Consider the following 15,536-nt stretch of genomic DNA (forward strand, 5'->3'; position numbering starts at 1 on the left):
ACTAGTGGACAAGAGATCCAGTATAAGTCATTTTACACTTGGTTGCATGCTGAAAACAGCTGATCTACAAGCTCACAACGGGTCGCAGCGCGACGCGTTTTACAAGTGTAAAATCGGTCATTACGACGCCATCAAGGCCTGCCAAAACACATTTTAGTCGACTAAATCACCTGTAGATTTAGTCGACTAAAACTAGACTAAATACTAAAACATTGCAGGTGACTAAAATGTACTAAAACTACATGAAAGCTATTCAAGAGACTATGACTAAACCTAAAAATCTAAATGTGCCGCCAAAAACAACACTGATTGATTGATTGATTGAAATATTTATTAACAGTTTGCTAAATTACAGTACATTTCAAGCACAACTCAATACAAAGACTGTTAACTGTGAGGGGACGACCCAATAAAGCATTACACTTGTTTACAAGAGGGTCCACCATGTTCAAATCATCAAAACATTTAGAGACGTACAAATAGACACTTCTATATAGCCAAAGAACAGAACAGGAGTTCATCATAAAGGAGGTAAAAAAGGGAAAAGAAACATATACAGTGAGGGGAAAAAGGGGTGGGTGGTGGGGGGAGGGGATTCAGATTCTACGGGGGCCAGTTTCGAATTGCAGCCGTCCGTAGGTGCCCTTTGAGAGCAGTTTTGAAGGAGTCAAGGGATTCGCATGTCTTAATGACTGTTGGTAGGGCGTTCCACATTTTGGTGGCATCGGAGCGGAAATAATTTAGTCCCTTGTTTGTACCGAATCTGGGTTGCACATGGGTTGTTGAACTCCCTCTGGTGTTGTGGGAGTGGACTTCGTTGACATTAAGGAAGTATTTAGACAGGTACATGGGTATCTTGGTGGTGTAGCGAATCTTGTGGACCAGACCCATTGCAAGATGCTGTACTCTGTCATCGACCCTAAGCCATTCCAGCCTGTCAAAGTGGGCAGGGGTGAGGTGGGTTCGGGGGGTGAGGCCAAGTAGGAGCCTGACCAGTTTGTTTTGGGAAGTCTGGAGCCTTGTTTTAAGGGCCTTTGATGTGCTGTGGTACCAACAGGTGCATGCATAGTCAAATAAACCTTGTACGAGGGCTCCTGTTAGGGTCTTCAAGGTGTTTTTCCAGTGAGGAGATCCTGTAAAGGAATCTTGTTCTTTGGTTGACTTTTTTGATTACGTTGGTGGCCATTTTATCACCGGAAAGATTAGCCTCCAGGATGGAATCTAGGTAGGTAATTTCATCTTTTTGTGTGATAATATTGTCACCAACTCTAACCAAGATGCCATCTGCCTCGCTGAGGTTACTATTTGATCCAAAGAGAATGGAATCAGTTTTTCCCAGGTGTAAAGATAGTTTGTTATCAGCGAGCCAGGTGCAGATTCTACCGAGTTCAGAGCTGAGGGCCTTTTCAACCTGCAGTTTGTTCCTGTCCGAGACTAGCAGTGCTGAGTCATCTGCAAACAGGAACAAGTTGCACTGCTGTCACACTGTCTGCTGGCATTTCCATGCTGAGAAGGAAAGAAGTATAGGTGTCTTTGTGTTACTGGAAGCGTGTGTTTGATCAGTCGGGGAGAAAATGAAACCGCCAACGGTTGTGGAAAAGGTGGTTCGATTATTGAACACGTCGAGTGAATCTGGTCCTGGGCAGTCCCAGAATACTGCTGGTTTTCATTGCAGCCCATCTCACAGACTCATTGTAGCCTGATGTATATATTTAATTGCACATGGGTGTCGTACACTGAAAATATGTGGGCTTTTCAGTTCACAACACCTCCATGAAACTAAGTATAAATAAGGCGTAAGACTTGACAGTTTTTATTGGTTTTCACATATAAAACTAACACGGTCAATTTGACAGAGCTAGAATTTGACAGAGCTGGAATAGTACAAAATTTAGGAAGGATAGTAATGTGTAATGACTTATTACAATTAATAGTAATTGTCTTTATTCATGTTGGTGGCTTCTAATTATGGGGAAGCAGGATTTGCAGCTTGTTCAAAGGTCTGAATGATTGATTGGAATAATATTCATTCACAGTATGTAGAATGGGTACATTTCAAACGGAAGCACAAGTCGATACAAAAACTGCTACGAGGATGAAACCAGAAAAGACTCGTTTACATCAGGGTCCTCCATTTTGTCTCATTATGTTTCTCTGGTAAAGTGCATCAACTAGATGTCCGAAATGTAAATGCAGTGGTCATTTAAATGTCAATCTTAAGAGTTTTCACATCCGTTTCCCCCCCTGTCTGTCTCTCTGTCCAGGAGTTAGACCAGTTTAAGGAATTTGTGAAGCGGAGGCCGGTGTTTGACGTGGTCGTGGATGGACTGAACGTGGCCAGGACAGGAAAGCAGGATGGCAGGAAAGCAGAGACGGTGAGAATCAATATAAGTTCCCAGCCGTATCTCAGGAGGAGAAAAGCCTGGAAAACAATTTACAATTTAGGCATTTAGCAGACGCTCTTAATCCAGAGCGACTTACATTAAGCAAGAACAAAAGCATGGGAATACATCACATATGTAAAATGCATTTATCGCGAAACATGCGTAAGCTAAGAACATGACTAGAACATATCTATATAATGACACTATACATATAAACTATAACTAGAACATATCTATATAATGACACTATACATATAAACTATACATATATGTTATACTATGCTGTACATATATACTATGAAGTGCTATGACTACATACAATGCACTTATTGTGCTGTCTACATGACATGCTATTAGTCTGTTTCAAATGCTATATAAGTCTAAGAAGTGCTGTCTAAGGGGGGTAGGGTAAGTGCTATGGGCCATGATGGAGTCTGAAAAGGTGGGTTTTCAGACTACGGCGGAAGATTGGGAGTGATGCTGCAGTTCTGATTGCAACGGGAAGTGCATTCCACAGTTTTGGGGCCAGAAGGGAGAAGAGTTTGGGACGTGTGGAGCGTTGTCCCGGCGTTTTTAGTGAGGAAAAGAACTAAAACCGCCTATAGGCCGCTGTGTTATGTACTGTGCTTCCCCTGGAACACAATTACCGTTAACCCATTTTGGGCGGGAACCCCTTTTGGTGTTTTAAACATTGTTATAATTTAGCTATTGAAAAATAGCAGATCTACAACGGTGAAACAAGCACAATTAAAAGGATGCAACAAAAAAACAACAACAAAATCCAACAGACAAAATTAATACAAAGTGCAACAGACAAAATTGATGCAAAAATGCAACGGGACATATACCTAGTCCCAGGTATATGTCTGCGGAACTGAGGGGCTTTTCTGCGTGTTGTACTATGACTAACGTTAGCGTGTGGGGGTGGGATTGCCTGTTTTAGTGGTCACTGGCCCTTTTCGTTTAAACCAACAGCCAGCCCACTTGTCTAGCAGCCAGCCGACGTCTCCGTCTGTCTGCCTACACTTATTACTGTTTGAAAACAAACGCCATTTAGTCATTGTGCGAGGTGGAGAGACAGAGGTAGAGAGCGGCCATCGGGTAAACCCACACATCGGCGCTCACACCGAGGTTTCATACTGCAACCTCAAGATTACCGCGGACCTTCAAGTCAGCACCAAGTCTACTATGAAATAATATGATGCTCCTCCACTATAGTATCGGTGTTGATTTCGTCAATGACAAGAAATGTTCGTCGACTACCTTTTTACACAGACTAAATGAAAACTAACCAGACTAAAATGTTAGGAAAGGACTACTAGTGGACAACAGATCTAGTATCGGTCATTTTACACTTGGTTTTTACACTCAACCCCCTAACCGCAAGCACGGACCGTCGGTGTGTCTCATCTGCGTGTGCATCCCGGTCACAACATGTGTTGTGAACTTGTAGATCTGCTATTTTCAGCAAACGTAAAATCCCTGTGGATTTAGTCGACTAAAACTAGACTAAAACATTCCAGGTGTGACTAAAACTGAATGACAACTATTCAAGAGACTATGACTAAAACTAAAATCTAAATTTGCTGTCAAAATCAACACTGTATAGTCAAGTGTATACTGTATAGTATTCTTTCTGCAACCTTTGACCTGCACAAACATGCTCCTTACTGTATGGTGCATTTATATGTCATCATACAACCGTGTTGCTCGGAAATCACTTATTCCATTTTCAACTAAACATAGCGACGTTGAATGCTTTCCATATAAATCTGAGATGTTGTAATTTAACAGATGTTCAACAGATTGAACAGATGTTCAACAATGTATAAATTAGTACCTGTAGTAATCCTAAAACTAATATGATCGTGCCATTAACCACTTCCACCCATGTGTGTCTATTTTGGGCATTTGTCATTATACTGTAGGTGGAATCTATCAAAACTCATTTCAAATCTACAAAGAATTTCAAAGATAGATTGGGAATAGGGGATAGTGGTTTGTTTGTCACACATGCATGCCCGCGCACACACGCATGCCCACACGCACGCATGCATGCATGCACGCGCACTGTCGCGCACACACACACACACACACACACACACACACACACACACACAGTCACACACAGCATAACAAAACATGTCCATTCACACACCAGCAAAGCCCATAGGAAACGGTACCCAACCCGCTGGTTGACAAACACTGGCTGACTTGCAGACAGATGAATTTCCCCAGGATGAGTGTAACGCTGACAGACTTGACCACTGTCTGTCCCCACAGCGAGGGAAGTCCCCGCCACAGAAACAGGACTTCCTATGTACAGCCTGTCCTGATAAGGAGAGAGAGATAGATACCCAGAGACTGAGAGACATGATAAGAGGGCTTCCAAACGCTTAAAGGCTGTGTAAACACTGCTATTTAACCCATTTAGGCCCGACGTTGAAATTAAAATAATGTCTTCTAAATCCTGACAGTTTTCTGAAATACCTATGTTTCTATATCAGTGGTGCTCAATATTTCATGTCAAGGACCCCAAAAATGATATGTAATTGGCCGCCGGCCCCCATTCCATGGACCCCCCCCCCCCCCCCCCCCCCCGGAAGCAAAGATTTGAGTTAAAAACGTTTGCTCTGAAAGAATATATTCAAAAGATTTGCACCACATTTTCATGATTTTTTTCAAAAATGGGAGATCTACTATTTTTCAATAGCTAAAGTATAACATAAATGCTTGAAACACCAAAAGTCCAGAATGGGTTAAAAGAGATCAGCAGCCACTTCTTTGAATATTTGGAGGAAACTATTTACTAATGTTTGGATGAAACTATAACTACTGACTATCAAACTAATGTGTGAATAAACAAAGATTTCATTACACTAAATGTAATTTACTTGAACTAGGCCAATGCCCGCTGGGAACACATGCCCCTCCGTGTACCCGACGTTGCTATTTATCTGCCTGATGAGTGGTGAAGATGAGGCTCAACAATATACTGTGTGAATAATTGGGATAACTGTAATAACCTTTATTAAGTTTCATTACATTCTTCTTATTTTTTTCTTTTTTTTATTGTTTAACCCATTAAAGGGACACTTCACCCTTTTTGCCAAAACATATATATCAATGACGTTTATAAGATTTAGAACACTTTCCTGGCGTAAGTAATCTCTGGGTTTAGATATTTTAGATTAACGGGTGGCTCCGACGTCAGAGACACTCTTCCGTATTGCTACCGGACTACATTGTCTCCTCACACTGCAGCTAGACCAGCCCCAAAACACAGCCGTCACGGACACTGCGATTTGTTCCACCTACAACCTTCGTTGACCGCACCCCCACATGCGCATTTGTTATTGTGTTTGTCATGTCGCCGTCGTCAGCAGAGCAGCACCAGAGAGACGCGCTATGTTGCCACGAATCCCCCCCCCCCCCCCAACTCTAGATTTATTATAATGATATGAAGTGACTTGCCATAAACCATCCATTAACTCCCCATTCATCCAATTTGCATCTGCTTGTATTAAACAACATTAAACTCACCAACATTGCAGCTGTAGGGAAAGCTTGAATATCCACTTTCAAACTGCAAAGCTTTTGTTTCATAAAAATCCACCGAAACTTTTTCACACTCAGCTCTGCACTTAGTTTTTCTTCTTTTTTTAGTTCTATCTCACTACTAGAACTTTCTGACTCTGAGGTAGATAAGATTTTTGGCTGTCAACAGCATCCATTTGTGGACCGGAGCGTGGTGAAATAGTTGCTAAGATACGATACTGCATAGTGATTGGCTCTGCTGCATGCCTATGAAGAGTACTGACCAATGAGCTGAGCCTAGCGCCCTTCCAGACACCAGGTTTCAGTGTCTTGCTTTCCTGTTCCTATAGCTCAGTCGGCTGCCCCTTCTTATTACTGCATGGGAGCGAGTGACTGAGAATCACCATAACGCGCTGTCATTTTTCCACGAGCCCAAAATACGGGATTAAGTGCGTCCCTTATCGGTTCATTACGGGATAGGTCTTTTAGTTGCCAAATACGGTACGATCCCGTATTTTACGGGACGGTTGGGAACCCTTGACAAATAACATTGGTTGCATCTTACAATGGAAAAGGACACAGTAATGCAGTACGTTTTTTCTTTCTTTTTACTTCCACAAGAATGTTCTCTAAAAGCCAGTGCATTAGAATGACGGGGTGGCAACACTACACAGCGCGTCTCCTCTGAGTTGTTTTTTTCTGTATACTCTGGTGCTGCTCTGCTGACGACGGCAACATGACACAAACACAATAACAAATGCGCATGTGGGGGTGGAGTCAACGAAGGTTGTAGGTGGAACAAATCGCAGTGTCCGTGACGGCTGTGTTTTGGGGCTGGTCTAGCTGCAGTGTGAGGAGACAATGTAGTCCGGTAGCAATACGGAAGAGTGTATCTGACGTCAGAGCCACCCGTTAATCTAAAATATCTAAACCCAGAGATTACACAAAAAATAATGCCAGGAAAGTGTTCTAAATCTTATAAACATCATTGATATATATTTTTTGGCAAAAAGGGTGAAGTGTCCCTTTAAGACCGGGAAAGCCTCCTATACCTCGTTATACCTTTAAAACCAAGACAGCATCTGTCATTTTAAATGTTGCTATATAACAACAGGAATAGTTTTTTAGGTTAGGGTATAGAAGGCGTTTTCAAAATCGGCCTCAGGTCTAAATGGGTCAGAAATTGTATTTTCGTAATTGAATGTACTTTGGCAACGGATACGAAATAAATGTTATAGCAACAACACTTTTATAAAATGCTTATTATACCGAGGAGAAGCATTGTGATCTCAGATCTTGATTGATCCACTAGATTTGACGAAAAGAATAGACCAATAGATCAATGCCTTTGACATTTCAATGTGACTCGAGCCTTATCTCATTTGACTTCATCCGTAAGGATTTGTTTTACTGTATCTTACATGTGACACTAGTCGAATGCATTTGTTGTAGGACATCCACAGCACATTATGCCTGAGGTGGCTGCATCTTTATTGCGTGTGCGCGTCTGTCTGTCGGGGGTATTGTAGACTAAAACTAACAAAATAACTACAACACACAACACATTTGAGTTAACTGATATACAAGCACTACAAGAAAGAACTAACTGAAACTGTATTTTGTATTTACAAAATACCAATACAAACTAAAACACAGAAAATATCCTTCATTTTGGTCTGTCAGTATCGAATATTTCTCTTTATATAATAATATGAGAATACAGAAAATTACAGAAAAGAGCTTGTGATTTTCATTATTCTTTCTGACCGCTCTTTTTTTTTTGCGTGTGTGTGTTTGTGTGTGAGTGTGTGTGTGTGTGTGTGTGTGTGTGTGTGTGTGTGCGTGCGTGTGCGCGCGCGCGCGTGCGCGTGCGTCAGTTGTTAGCGGTGGTGTCGGAGTTGGAGAGTCAGGGTCAGGTTGTGTTGGTCCTCGGCAGGAAACACATGCTGAGCTCCCGGTCCTGGGACCAACGGAGCATGATGCTCATCCAGAAGAAGGCACACTGCTTCTTCACGGACAACATGTAAGTCTTCTCATCCAGAAGAAGGCACACTGCTTCTTCACGGACAACATGTAAGTCTTCTCATCCAGAAGAAGGCACACTGCTTCTTCACGGACAACATGTAAGTCTTCTCATCCAGAAGAAGGCACACTGCTTCTTCACGGACAACATGTAAGTCCCTCCGAGACTGGGAATATAGAAAAGGCCAGTAGTTCTCAACCTTTTGCTTGTCAAGGAGCCCCACATTAATATGTATTTGTCCACAGACTGACAACCACCTGAAAAGATTGTGTGACCCCATACAAGGTTTTTTTTCAACATTTCATTTTAGGCTAAATGGTAAATGGTGAATTTATATAGCGCCTTTATCCAAGGCGCTTTACATAGATTGTGCATTACATTCACCCATTCACACACACACATTCATACACCGATTGCGGCGGAAGCCATGCAAGGTACCAACCAGCACATCGGGAGCAATTTGGGGTTCAGTGTCTTGCCCAAGGACACTTCGACATGTAGACAGGAGGAGCCGGGATTCGAACCGCCGACCCATGGATCATTGGACGACCTGCTCTACCTCCTGAGCCACAGTCGCCCTGGTTAAAGTGGTTACGTTCGTGTTGATGCTATATCCACTCATTTGACTGGGGGGACCCCCTGGAATCCCCTCAAGGACTCCCGGGGGTCCACGGACCACACTTTGAGAACCACCGGAAACAGACACAAAATATGTTCACGTAAGAGAAGGCAAACTGCTTTTGTCATTTAACAGAAACATATGAATACATTTTGAGTACTTATAGGCAGTTTTTAGACATGGGGATGAGACCAGAGACAGCCACACGTCAACAGTATATCTGCAGCCTGGCAACGACACACATTTATTATGTTCAGTAGTTTCATAGACAATGTGTGCATTGCATCATCATCAGTAAAGTGAAAAAACAAAACAAAAGCCTGTCCTTTACATCAGTTGTTGTCATGTCAAGGACCCCATGACGCAGGATTGATACAAAAAGATCACACGCGTGTGAAGTGAGGGGTGCTCTAGTCAATTATTGACCTTATACCAGCCTTGAAACATGCCTTAGTTACGTCACTAAGAATGGTGGTCCCTTATTGGCCAAGGGTCTCCACCGACATACTGACAGACATACCGACAGCCGATTTGCTCAGACACATATGGCGTAAATTCTCCATTCATTGTCAATGGCATTTAATGTTCGTGTTGAAGGAGAATTCCATGCTAGAAGGCTTTCTTACCTTTATTTGTAGTTGTTACGTCCCCAAGAGGTCCAGGTGTTATTTTGTGCAGATGTGCATTATTGGCTATTTCCCCTACCATAAGCCCTCAATGGGGGTTGGGTTTTTGTGCTAATTCGCTTATTTCCATCGAATTATGTAGTAAAGTGTCCCGCTTGGGATACTATTTGCATTATGAAGAGAGGATATATACTTTTTTTGTTTGCGATGGAAATTAGCGAAGTAGAACAACACCCCATAGCCCCATTCAATTCAATGCAATTCATTGAGGGCTTATGGAAGGGGGAAATAGCCAATAATGCGCTTTTGCACAGAATAACACCAGGACCTCTTTGGTGGGGACGTAACAACTACAAATAAAGGTAAGAAAGCCTTCTAGCAAGGAATTCTCCTTTAAGACAGAATCTACACTATAGCTGTTTATAGGTGGGGCTAGCTCCCCTAAAAAAAAGCTTCCACCGACCCCACCCTGCATAAAGAACTAATTTAAATCAAAACGGTACATGTTATCACTCAGTAGTGCTGACTCAAAGAGAACAAAGAACATTTAATGATGAGTCGGTTACAAGCCATTACGTGAAGTTACACTGAGTCATGAAGACAAATGCCATGTGCTAAGTGTTTAGAACAGATGACATGCTTACGTAACAGGAGGACTGGAACCACTGCATGTGAATCACACAGGATAGTCATTTTCATCGCGACAGTATTCTACGCACATTACATTAAAGTTGGAAACAGTACTCTAGACACACGCTACTCTTCCTGATGTCATTGTCAGGGGCATTTGTAGCCAAATGCTCAACCATAGTAGTGGCTTCGTCCTTTAACTCTTAACCCATTTTGACCTGAGATCAGATTCTAAAAATGTCTTCTACATCCTGACAGTTTTCTGAAAAAGCTATGTTTCTATGTCAGTCGTTCTTCGATTTTTCAAAAATAGCAGACCTACAGACCAAATAGCAGACCTAGCAGACGCCACTCGGTGGCGCGCTATGAGCTTGTAGATCTGCTATTTTTCAATAGCTAAAGCATAACATAATGCTAACACCAAAAGGGGTTCCCTGATGTTGAACCTAAATCTGATTGCTTTAATGGTCATATGAGGTGATTGTGACGTGGGAAAATGTGTCATTTTGCAAAGTGACATGTATATAAACCCCCAAGTCGGTAGATCTGTCTTCATGTTTACCTAACACTCTCGTTTCTGGAAGTCTTGTTTGTACTAACCTCTTGAACCCACCAGCGGGGGCAATGGCTGTTTACCTCTGAACAGCACTCAATAAATCTAATCAGACCTAATCAATCTGCAATTGCAATGTTGATTCTGGGGATTTTCCCCCTGGACCCCGCTGGGGCTTAACAGGTTTTAACCTCAATCTACATCTTTTCATCAACTCGTCTCCGCTTCGGCCTGCCCATCTCATCTCTCCATCTTTGTATTATTTTCAGTTCAGAGGACGACCCCTTCCTCCTGTACGCAGCATTGCATTCTGGGAACCACTGTCGTTTCGTGAGCCGCGACCTCATGAGGGACCACAAGGCGTGCCTGCCAGACGGAGGCTCCAGGCGCCTCTTTTTCAAATGGCAGAGAGGACACCAGCTGGTTGTGAATGGGTTCACACCTAACAGAAGAGTCCAGTTCCAGGTGAGAGAAGAGGAGACTGAAGAGAGTGAAATGGAGCTAGTTGACTGTCAATCAAATCAGTGTTAATACTTATTTTGCCCAAAACGTCCCCAGACGTCTTTATAATGGTTACAGGACAACTCACCCCTTTTTTGTTTTCCTCCTGGAATTCTCCCCAGTGAGGGTGGGAGAGGCTGGACGGCAGACAGCTGGACTTTGAATATCTCTAACTATAAACTTGCACGACAGCAGACAGCCTAAGTACAAATATAATTTATGAAAAGGCTACTACAGTGAAGTCGGTTCACCGAAGTTGTGACGACGTACCATTTGAGTGGGCAAAACCTTACATAGGCTATACTAAATTTAAATTATACTAAATTGTTTATACGGTCAATATAAGTAAAATGATAAAGCCTTTCCATAGGAGTATCTTTTTTATCCAATAAAATAGCATATTCAATAGCATATTACAAGTTATCCCCCTCACTGGGGAAAATTCCTGGAGGGAAAACGGGCAAGCACCGGGGTGAGTTGTCCGGTATTCCTTTATAATTACACGTGTATAAGGGCCAAGATGTATGGAGACGTCTTTAAGTCATTTTAATGGTATAAAACCGGATCACTAAAATTATTGTCTCCACCAGGCCGAAGGAGAGAGTATGTTTTGCACTCCGTCCGTGTGTTTGTGTGTGTCCGTCCGTCCGTCCGTCCGTTACCAGCTAATCTCCGGCACCGTTAACCCGGTCGATGCCAAACTTTGCACACACACTCCCTGGATGCCAACGATGAACCTCTGCCCCGCATTTTCCAGAACGGCCTGTTATAGCGCCACCATGAGGCAGCTTTTCACATTGTTTACCTAAAACTGCACCGATCTGCGTGAAACGTTGCATGCACACTCCCTAGAGGCCAAGGACAAACCTGCATTTTCCACATCTGCCTTTTATAGCGCCACCAGGAGGCCGAATTTTGTAAAACACATTTTTGGATATTACAAAAATCGTTACACAGTATCTCTATGGTCATGTGCTCAAGTCGGATCTGTCCGATATTTCATATTCCATCCTAATTGGCTATAATTGGCTTTCACAGTTTGCAAGATTGCCCCGTTTTGAACAAAAGCCTCAAATCATGAACGCAGCATGCAATTTACGTCAAATCTTTCACACATTTTCTTACTAGGCTGAGGAATATATCCCACCCTTTTCACATTGGCCTGTTATAGCGCCACCAACAGGTTGATTTTTGCAAAACACATTTTTGGAACAAAATGCCTCAAATCATCCAATTGCCATCAAAGGCAAACATATTACTTATTTATATTACTCCTAAACATTTTGCCAAACATCTCACACAGTCCTATCCTCCTGGTGGAGACCTGTGCCCAGAAGGGCACTTTTTCTAGTTTTTTTTGTTTTTGCAGTGGACGTTGCTAGGCAATACCTTGCATGCGCGCAGCCATTCACCTCCTTGTTTACGGGCCGACAAAACTTGCTATTATCTCTGAATCTACGGCGCTCTCCATGGTTTTGATCAGAACGCCGATAGAATATTAACGCTTCTAAAGAGATATCAGACTTATTAGCGCGAGGTAGTATTGGAACATTATACCTCCCGGTTTTGGGGGGAAATGGAAGGCGGGGCTTTTCAGAATAAAATGTGCCTCATCTGCCGGGCACTCTATTGCCTTTTATTTTGAAAACTTCCGGGGCATAAAAAGGTGTTAATTTCGTCAACTAAAAACTCTGACGAAAAATGTTCCCCGACTACCTTTTTCGCGGATGAAAATGAAATAAAGACTAAGCTATAATGAAAATATATTGTCATATTGTTTCGTCAACAAATAAAAACTAGACTAAAATGTTAGGGAGGGACTAATGGAGTAGAGATCCAATGGAACTAAAAGACAGAAGTCATGGTGGCGCTCCGGTGTTGCTCTGATAATAGCAGTTCTATAATCTCACAAAGGGTCACGCTGTGACACGTTGTGAGCTTATAGATCGGCTATTTTCAGCATGCAACCAAGTGTAAAATCAGCCATTATGACGCCATCGCGATGCCATCACGGCCTGCCAAAATACATTTGTACTTTACACTTAGTCGACTAAAGTCTAAAGTAAAAAACTATAACTTTTCAGATGACTAAAATATGACTAACACTAAATTAGATTTGCATCAGCTGTCAAAATGAACACGGAGGAGAGGAGAGGGGAAAGTAGGAGACTGAAGAAGGGGAAATGGAGATAGTTGACTGTCATTGAAATGGCTGTGGGGGCATAATGGTAATGACTGAATAGGTATAGGCTAGTGATAAGGAACGTCCAATGTATTATATTGTTATAGACTATAGGAGAAGAGATAGAAACTATATTATCGCACTTTTGTGTGGTTTAGAAAGCTTTTTAGAGGCTTATAATTTGGAAAAGGTTAGGATTAGATTTTAGACGGCCTGTTTAGGGGTTGGAATTATGCCTTATATACTGAGTTGCATACCAGTGTCTTGTACTGAAAATAGTTGATCTGCAAGCTCACAACGTCCTCACAAGTATAATTGTGCGTGTGTGTGTGTGTGTGTGTGTGTGTTTTCAGCATATCCTTGGTTATGACACCATAATCCAGACTTGGGACAACACTTGGCATATTCCCTATGACGACTCAGTTGAGGAGAGGACCAGCCATGAGGTGCCACAGAGATGGCTGTGTCTCACCAAGACTCACTGAACTAACAAAAGCCCTCATGTGGCGGGAACTGCAGCTGGGCTCACTTCATGCCATATGGTTATTATTGTATTTGTCAATATTGTATTTGTCCATCCATCCATCCGTCGCGGGGGCAACAGCTCCACCAGAGAGCTCCGGACTTCCCTCTCCAGAGCAACATTAGTAACTTCCTCCTGGGGGATCCTGAGGCGTTCCAGGGCCAGATCAGCATCTGATCCTTGGTCTGCCCTGGGGTCTCCTCTCCAGTGGGACGTGCATCGAGGACCTTCCTCGGGAGACGTTCGAGAGGCATCCTAACCAGATGACATACTGATATTTAATTAAGCCTCATGTTTTTGTTTTGTTTCCGAGGGGAACTGCTTCCAAGTTCCTACCCCTTATACTCACACAGCATTATTTAATTAATTTATTTAAAAAGAAAAGGTCACTGCTTTTAGTGACAGAACATTTCAGTTATATGTATGTCGTCGGCAGGGACGTGCACACATAGACATCAAAGGGGGCTTCAGCCCCTGCCCTTTTACCCGTCTGTAGAACAACTGGCCTTTCCAGACCACGAATGCAGCATTTACTACATGGTGAAAGAAATGCAAATGCCACTCCATGCCATATATACCGGAAGGCAGCATTTGGAAGAATTGCTTTTTTCTCTCTCCTGAACTTCAACGCAGCATTTTGCGTTGAACTAATTTGTTTCAAAATCCATGTCGTTACACCTTATCTCCAGTAGATAAGGAGTGCTGGGTTGCGCCCCGAAAATAGTCGAAAAAATAGCAGATCTACAAGCTCACAACGCGTCGCGCTGCGACGCATTGAGAGCTTGTAGATCTGCTATTTTTGTCCAAAAGTGCCCTCTTACGAGATTTCAGCCCCTGCCTCTCTAACACTCTCTGCACGTCCCTGGTCGTCGTCAGCTGGTGGCTGCTTAGAAGAGGAATGAAAAGGAAACAATGAAGAAATGGGAGCATGCACGTCACCTTTTTGTAAATACTGTACTGAACCAATAGTGAAGCCCATATCGTGTTGCCACACTGCAGCAGCTCTCTATGTGACATTGATTGCTAGAAAGAAGCTTGTGAATGAGTTTTGACTTGAACTTGTGGAAGGGAATCATCAAAGTGGTTTATAAGAGCAATGCTTGTTATAGTGGAATATAGTGTTTGTCAAACTGCAAATAAAGTTGTCTAATAAAACATACAATGGAATTATTCTTTCAAATGTATTTTAAAAAAAGTGTATTGTTAGTGTTTAGTTTGTTGTATATGTTGTTGTTGTGTGGTCATTAGTGGTGTGTTTATTTTGTTTGTGATATTATTTATCTATCAGATATTATATATATTTTCGAAATTGAGGTTAAGTTTAATTCACCTATTGAATGGCCCTTTGATTTTAACGGAGCTGAACGTGAATCCCCCACCGCCCACCCCTTTTTTTTCCCCCCTCACTGTATATGTTTCTTTTCCCTTTTTACCTCCTTTATGATGAATTCCTGTTCTGTCTATAGAAGTGTCTATTTGTACGTCTCTAAATGTTTTGATGATTTGAACATGGTGGACCCTATTGGAAACAAGTGTAATGCTTAATTGGGTCGTCCACTCACAGTTAACAGCCTTTGTATTGAGTTTGTGCTTGAAATGTACTGTAATTCTGCAAACTGTTAATAAATTCTTCAATCAATCAATCAATCAATTGAACAGTTGTTCAGTCAGGTGCCAATTTTGTATCCCAGTACCAGCACTGTTAAACATTCTCTCCTTATCCATTGATTGATATAATACTTTATTAGATAGAAATGTAAACAGCATGAGGTACAGTCAGACATTTGGGCTAAAAGGACAACAAAAAAGTCCTGGAGACTTGTTTCCATTGTCCTATAATCATTATTCAATTCATCAATATCAGACTTACTAGCAAAATGTGATGGAATTAGGTGGGTCATTGTTTGTTTTGGGAGGCCTATTCATAACTGATTTTTCACCGAAAACTAAATTATGAA

General features: G+C 42.1%; 1 protein-coding gene across 1 annotated transcript in view; it reads left to right on the forward strand.

Moving 5' to 3' along the window:
• The window catches only part of LOC306942156 (mitochondrial ribonuclease P catalytic subunit-like), a 31,697-nt gene extending 16,865 nt beyond the window's left edge, over positions 1-14,832 (forward strand). Inside the window, exons 10-13 of the mRNA XM_079527899.1 lie at positions 2,265-2,375; positions 7,799-7,944; positions 10,642-10,837; positions 13,409-14,832. Of these exons, the coding sequence (XP_079384025.1) occupies positions 2,265-2,375; positions 7,799-7,944; positions 10,642-10,837; positions 13,409-13,540 (585 nt within the window). The 3' untranslated portion in view covers positions 13,541-14,832. The remainder of the gene's footprint in view (positions 1-2,264; positions 2,376-7,798; positions 7,945-10,641; positions 10,838-13,408) is intronic.
• The last annotated feature ends 704 nt before the right edge of the window (positions 14,833-15,536 follow it).

Source organism: Electrona antarctica (assembly GCF_951216825.1).
Source record: "Electrona antarctica genome assembly, chromosome: 18".
In the NCBI taxonomy this organism is placed as follows: domain Eukaryota; kingdom Metazoa; phylum Chordata; class Actinopteri; order Myctophiformes; family Myctophidae; genus Electrona; species Electrona antarctica.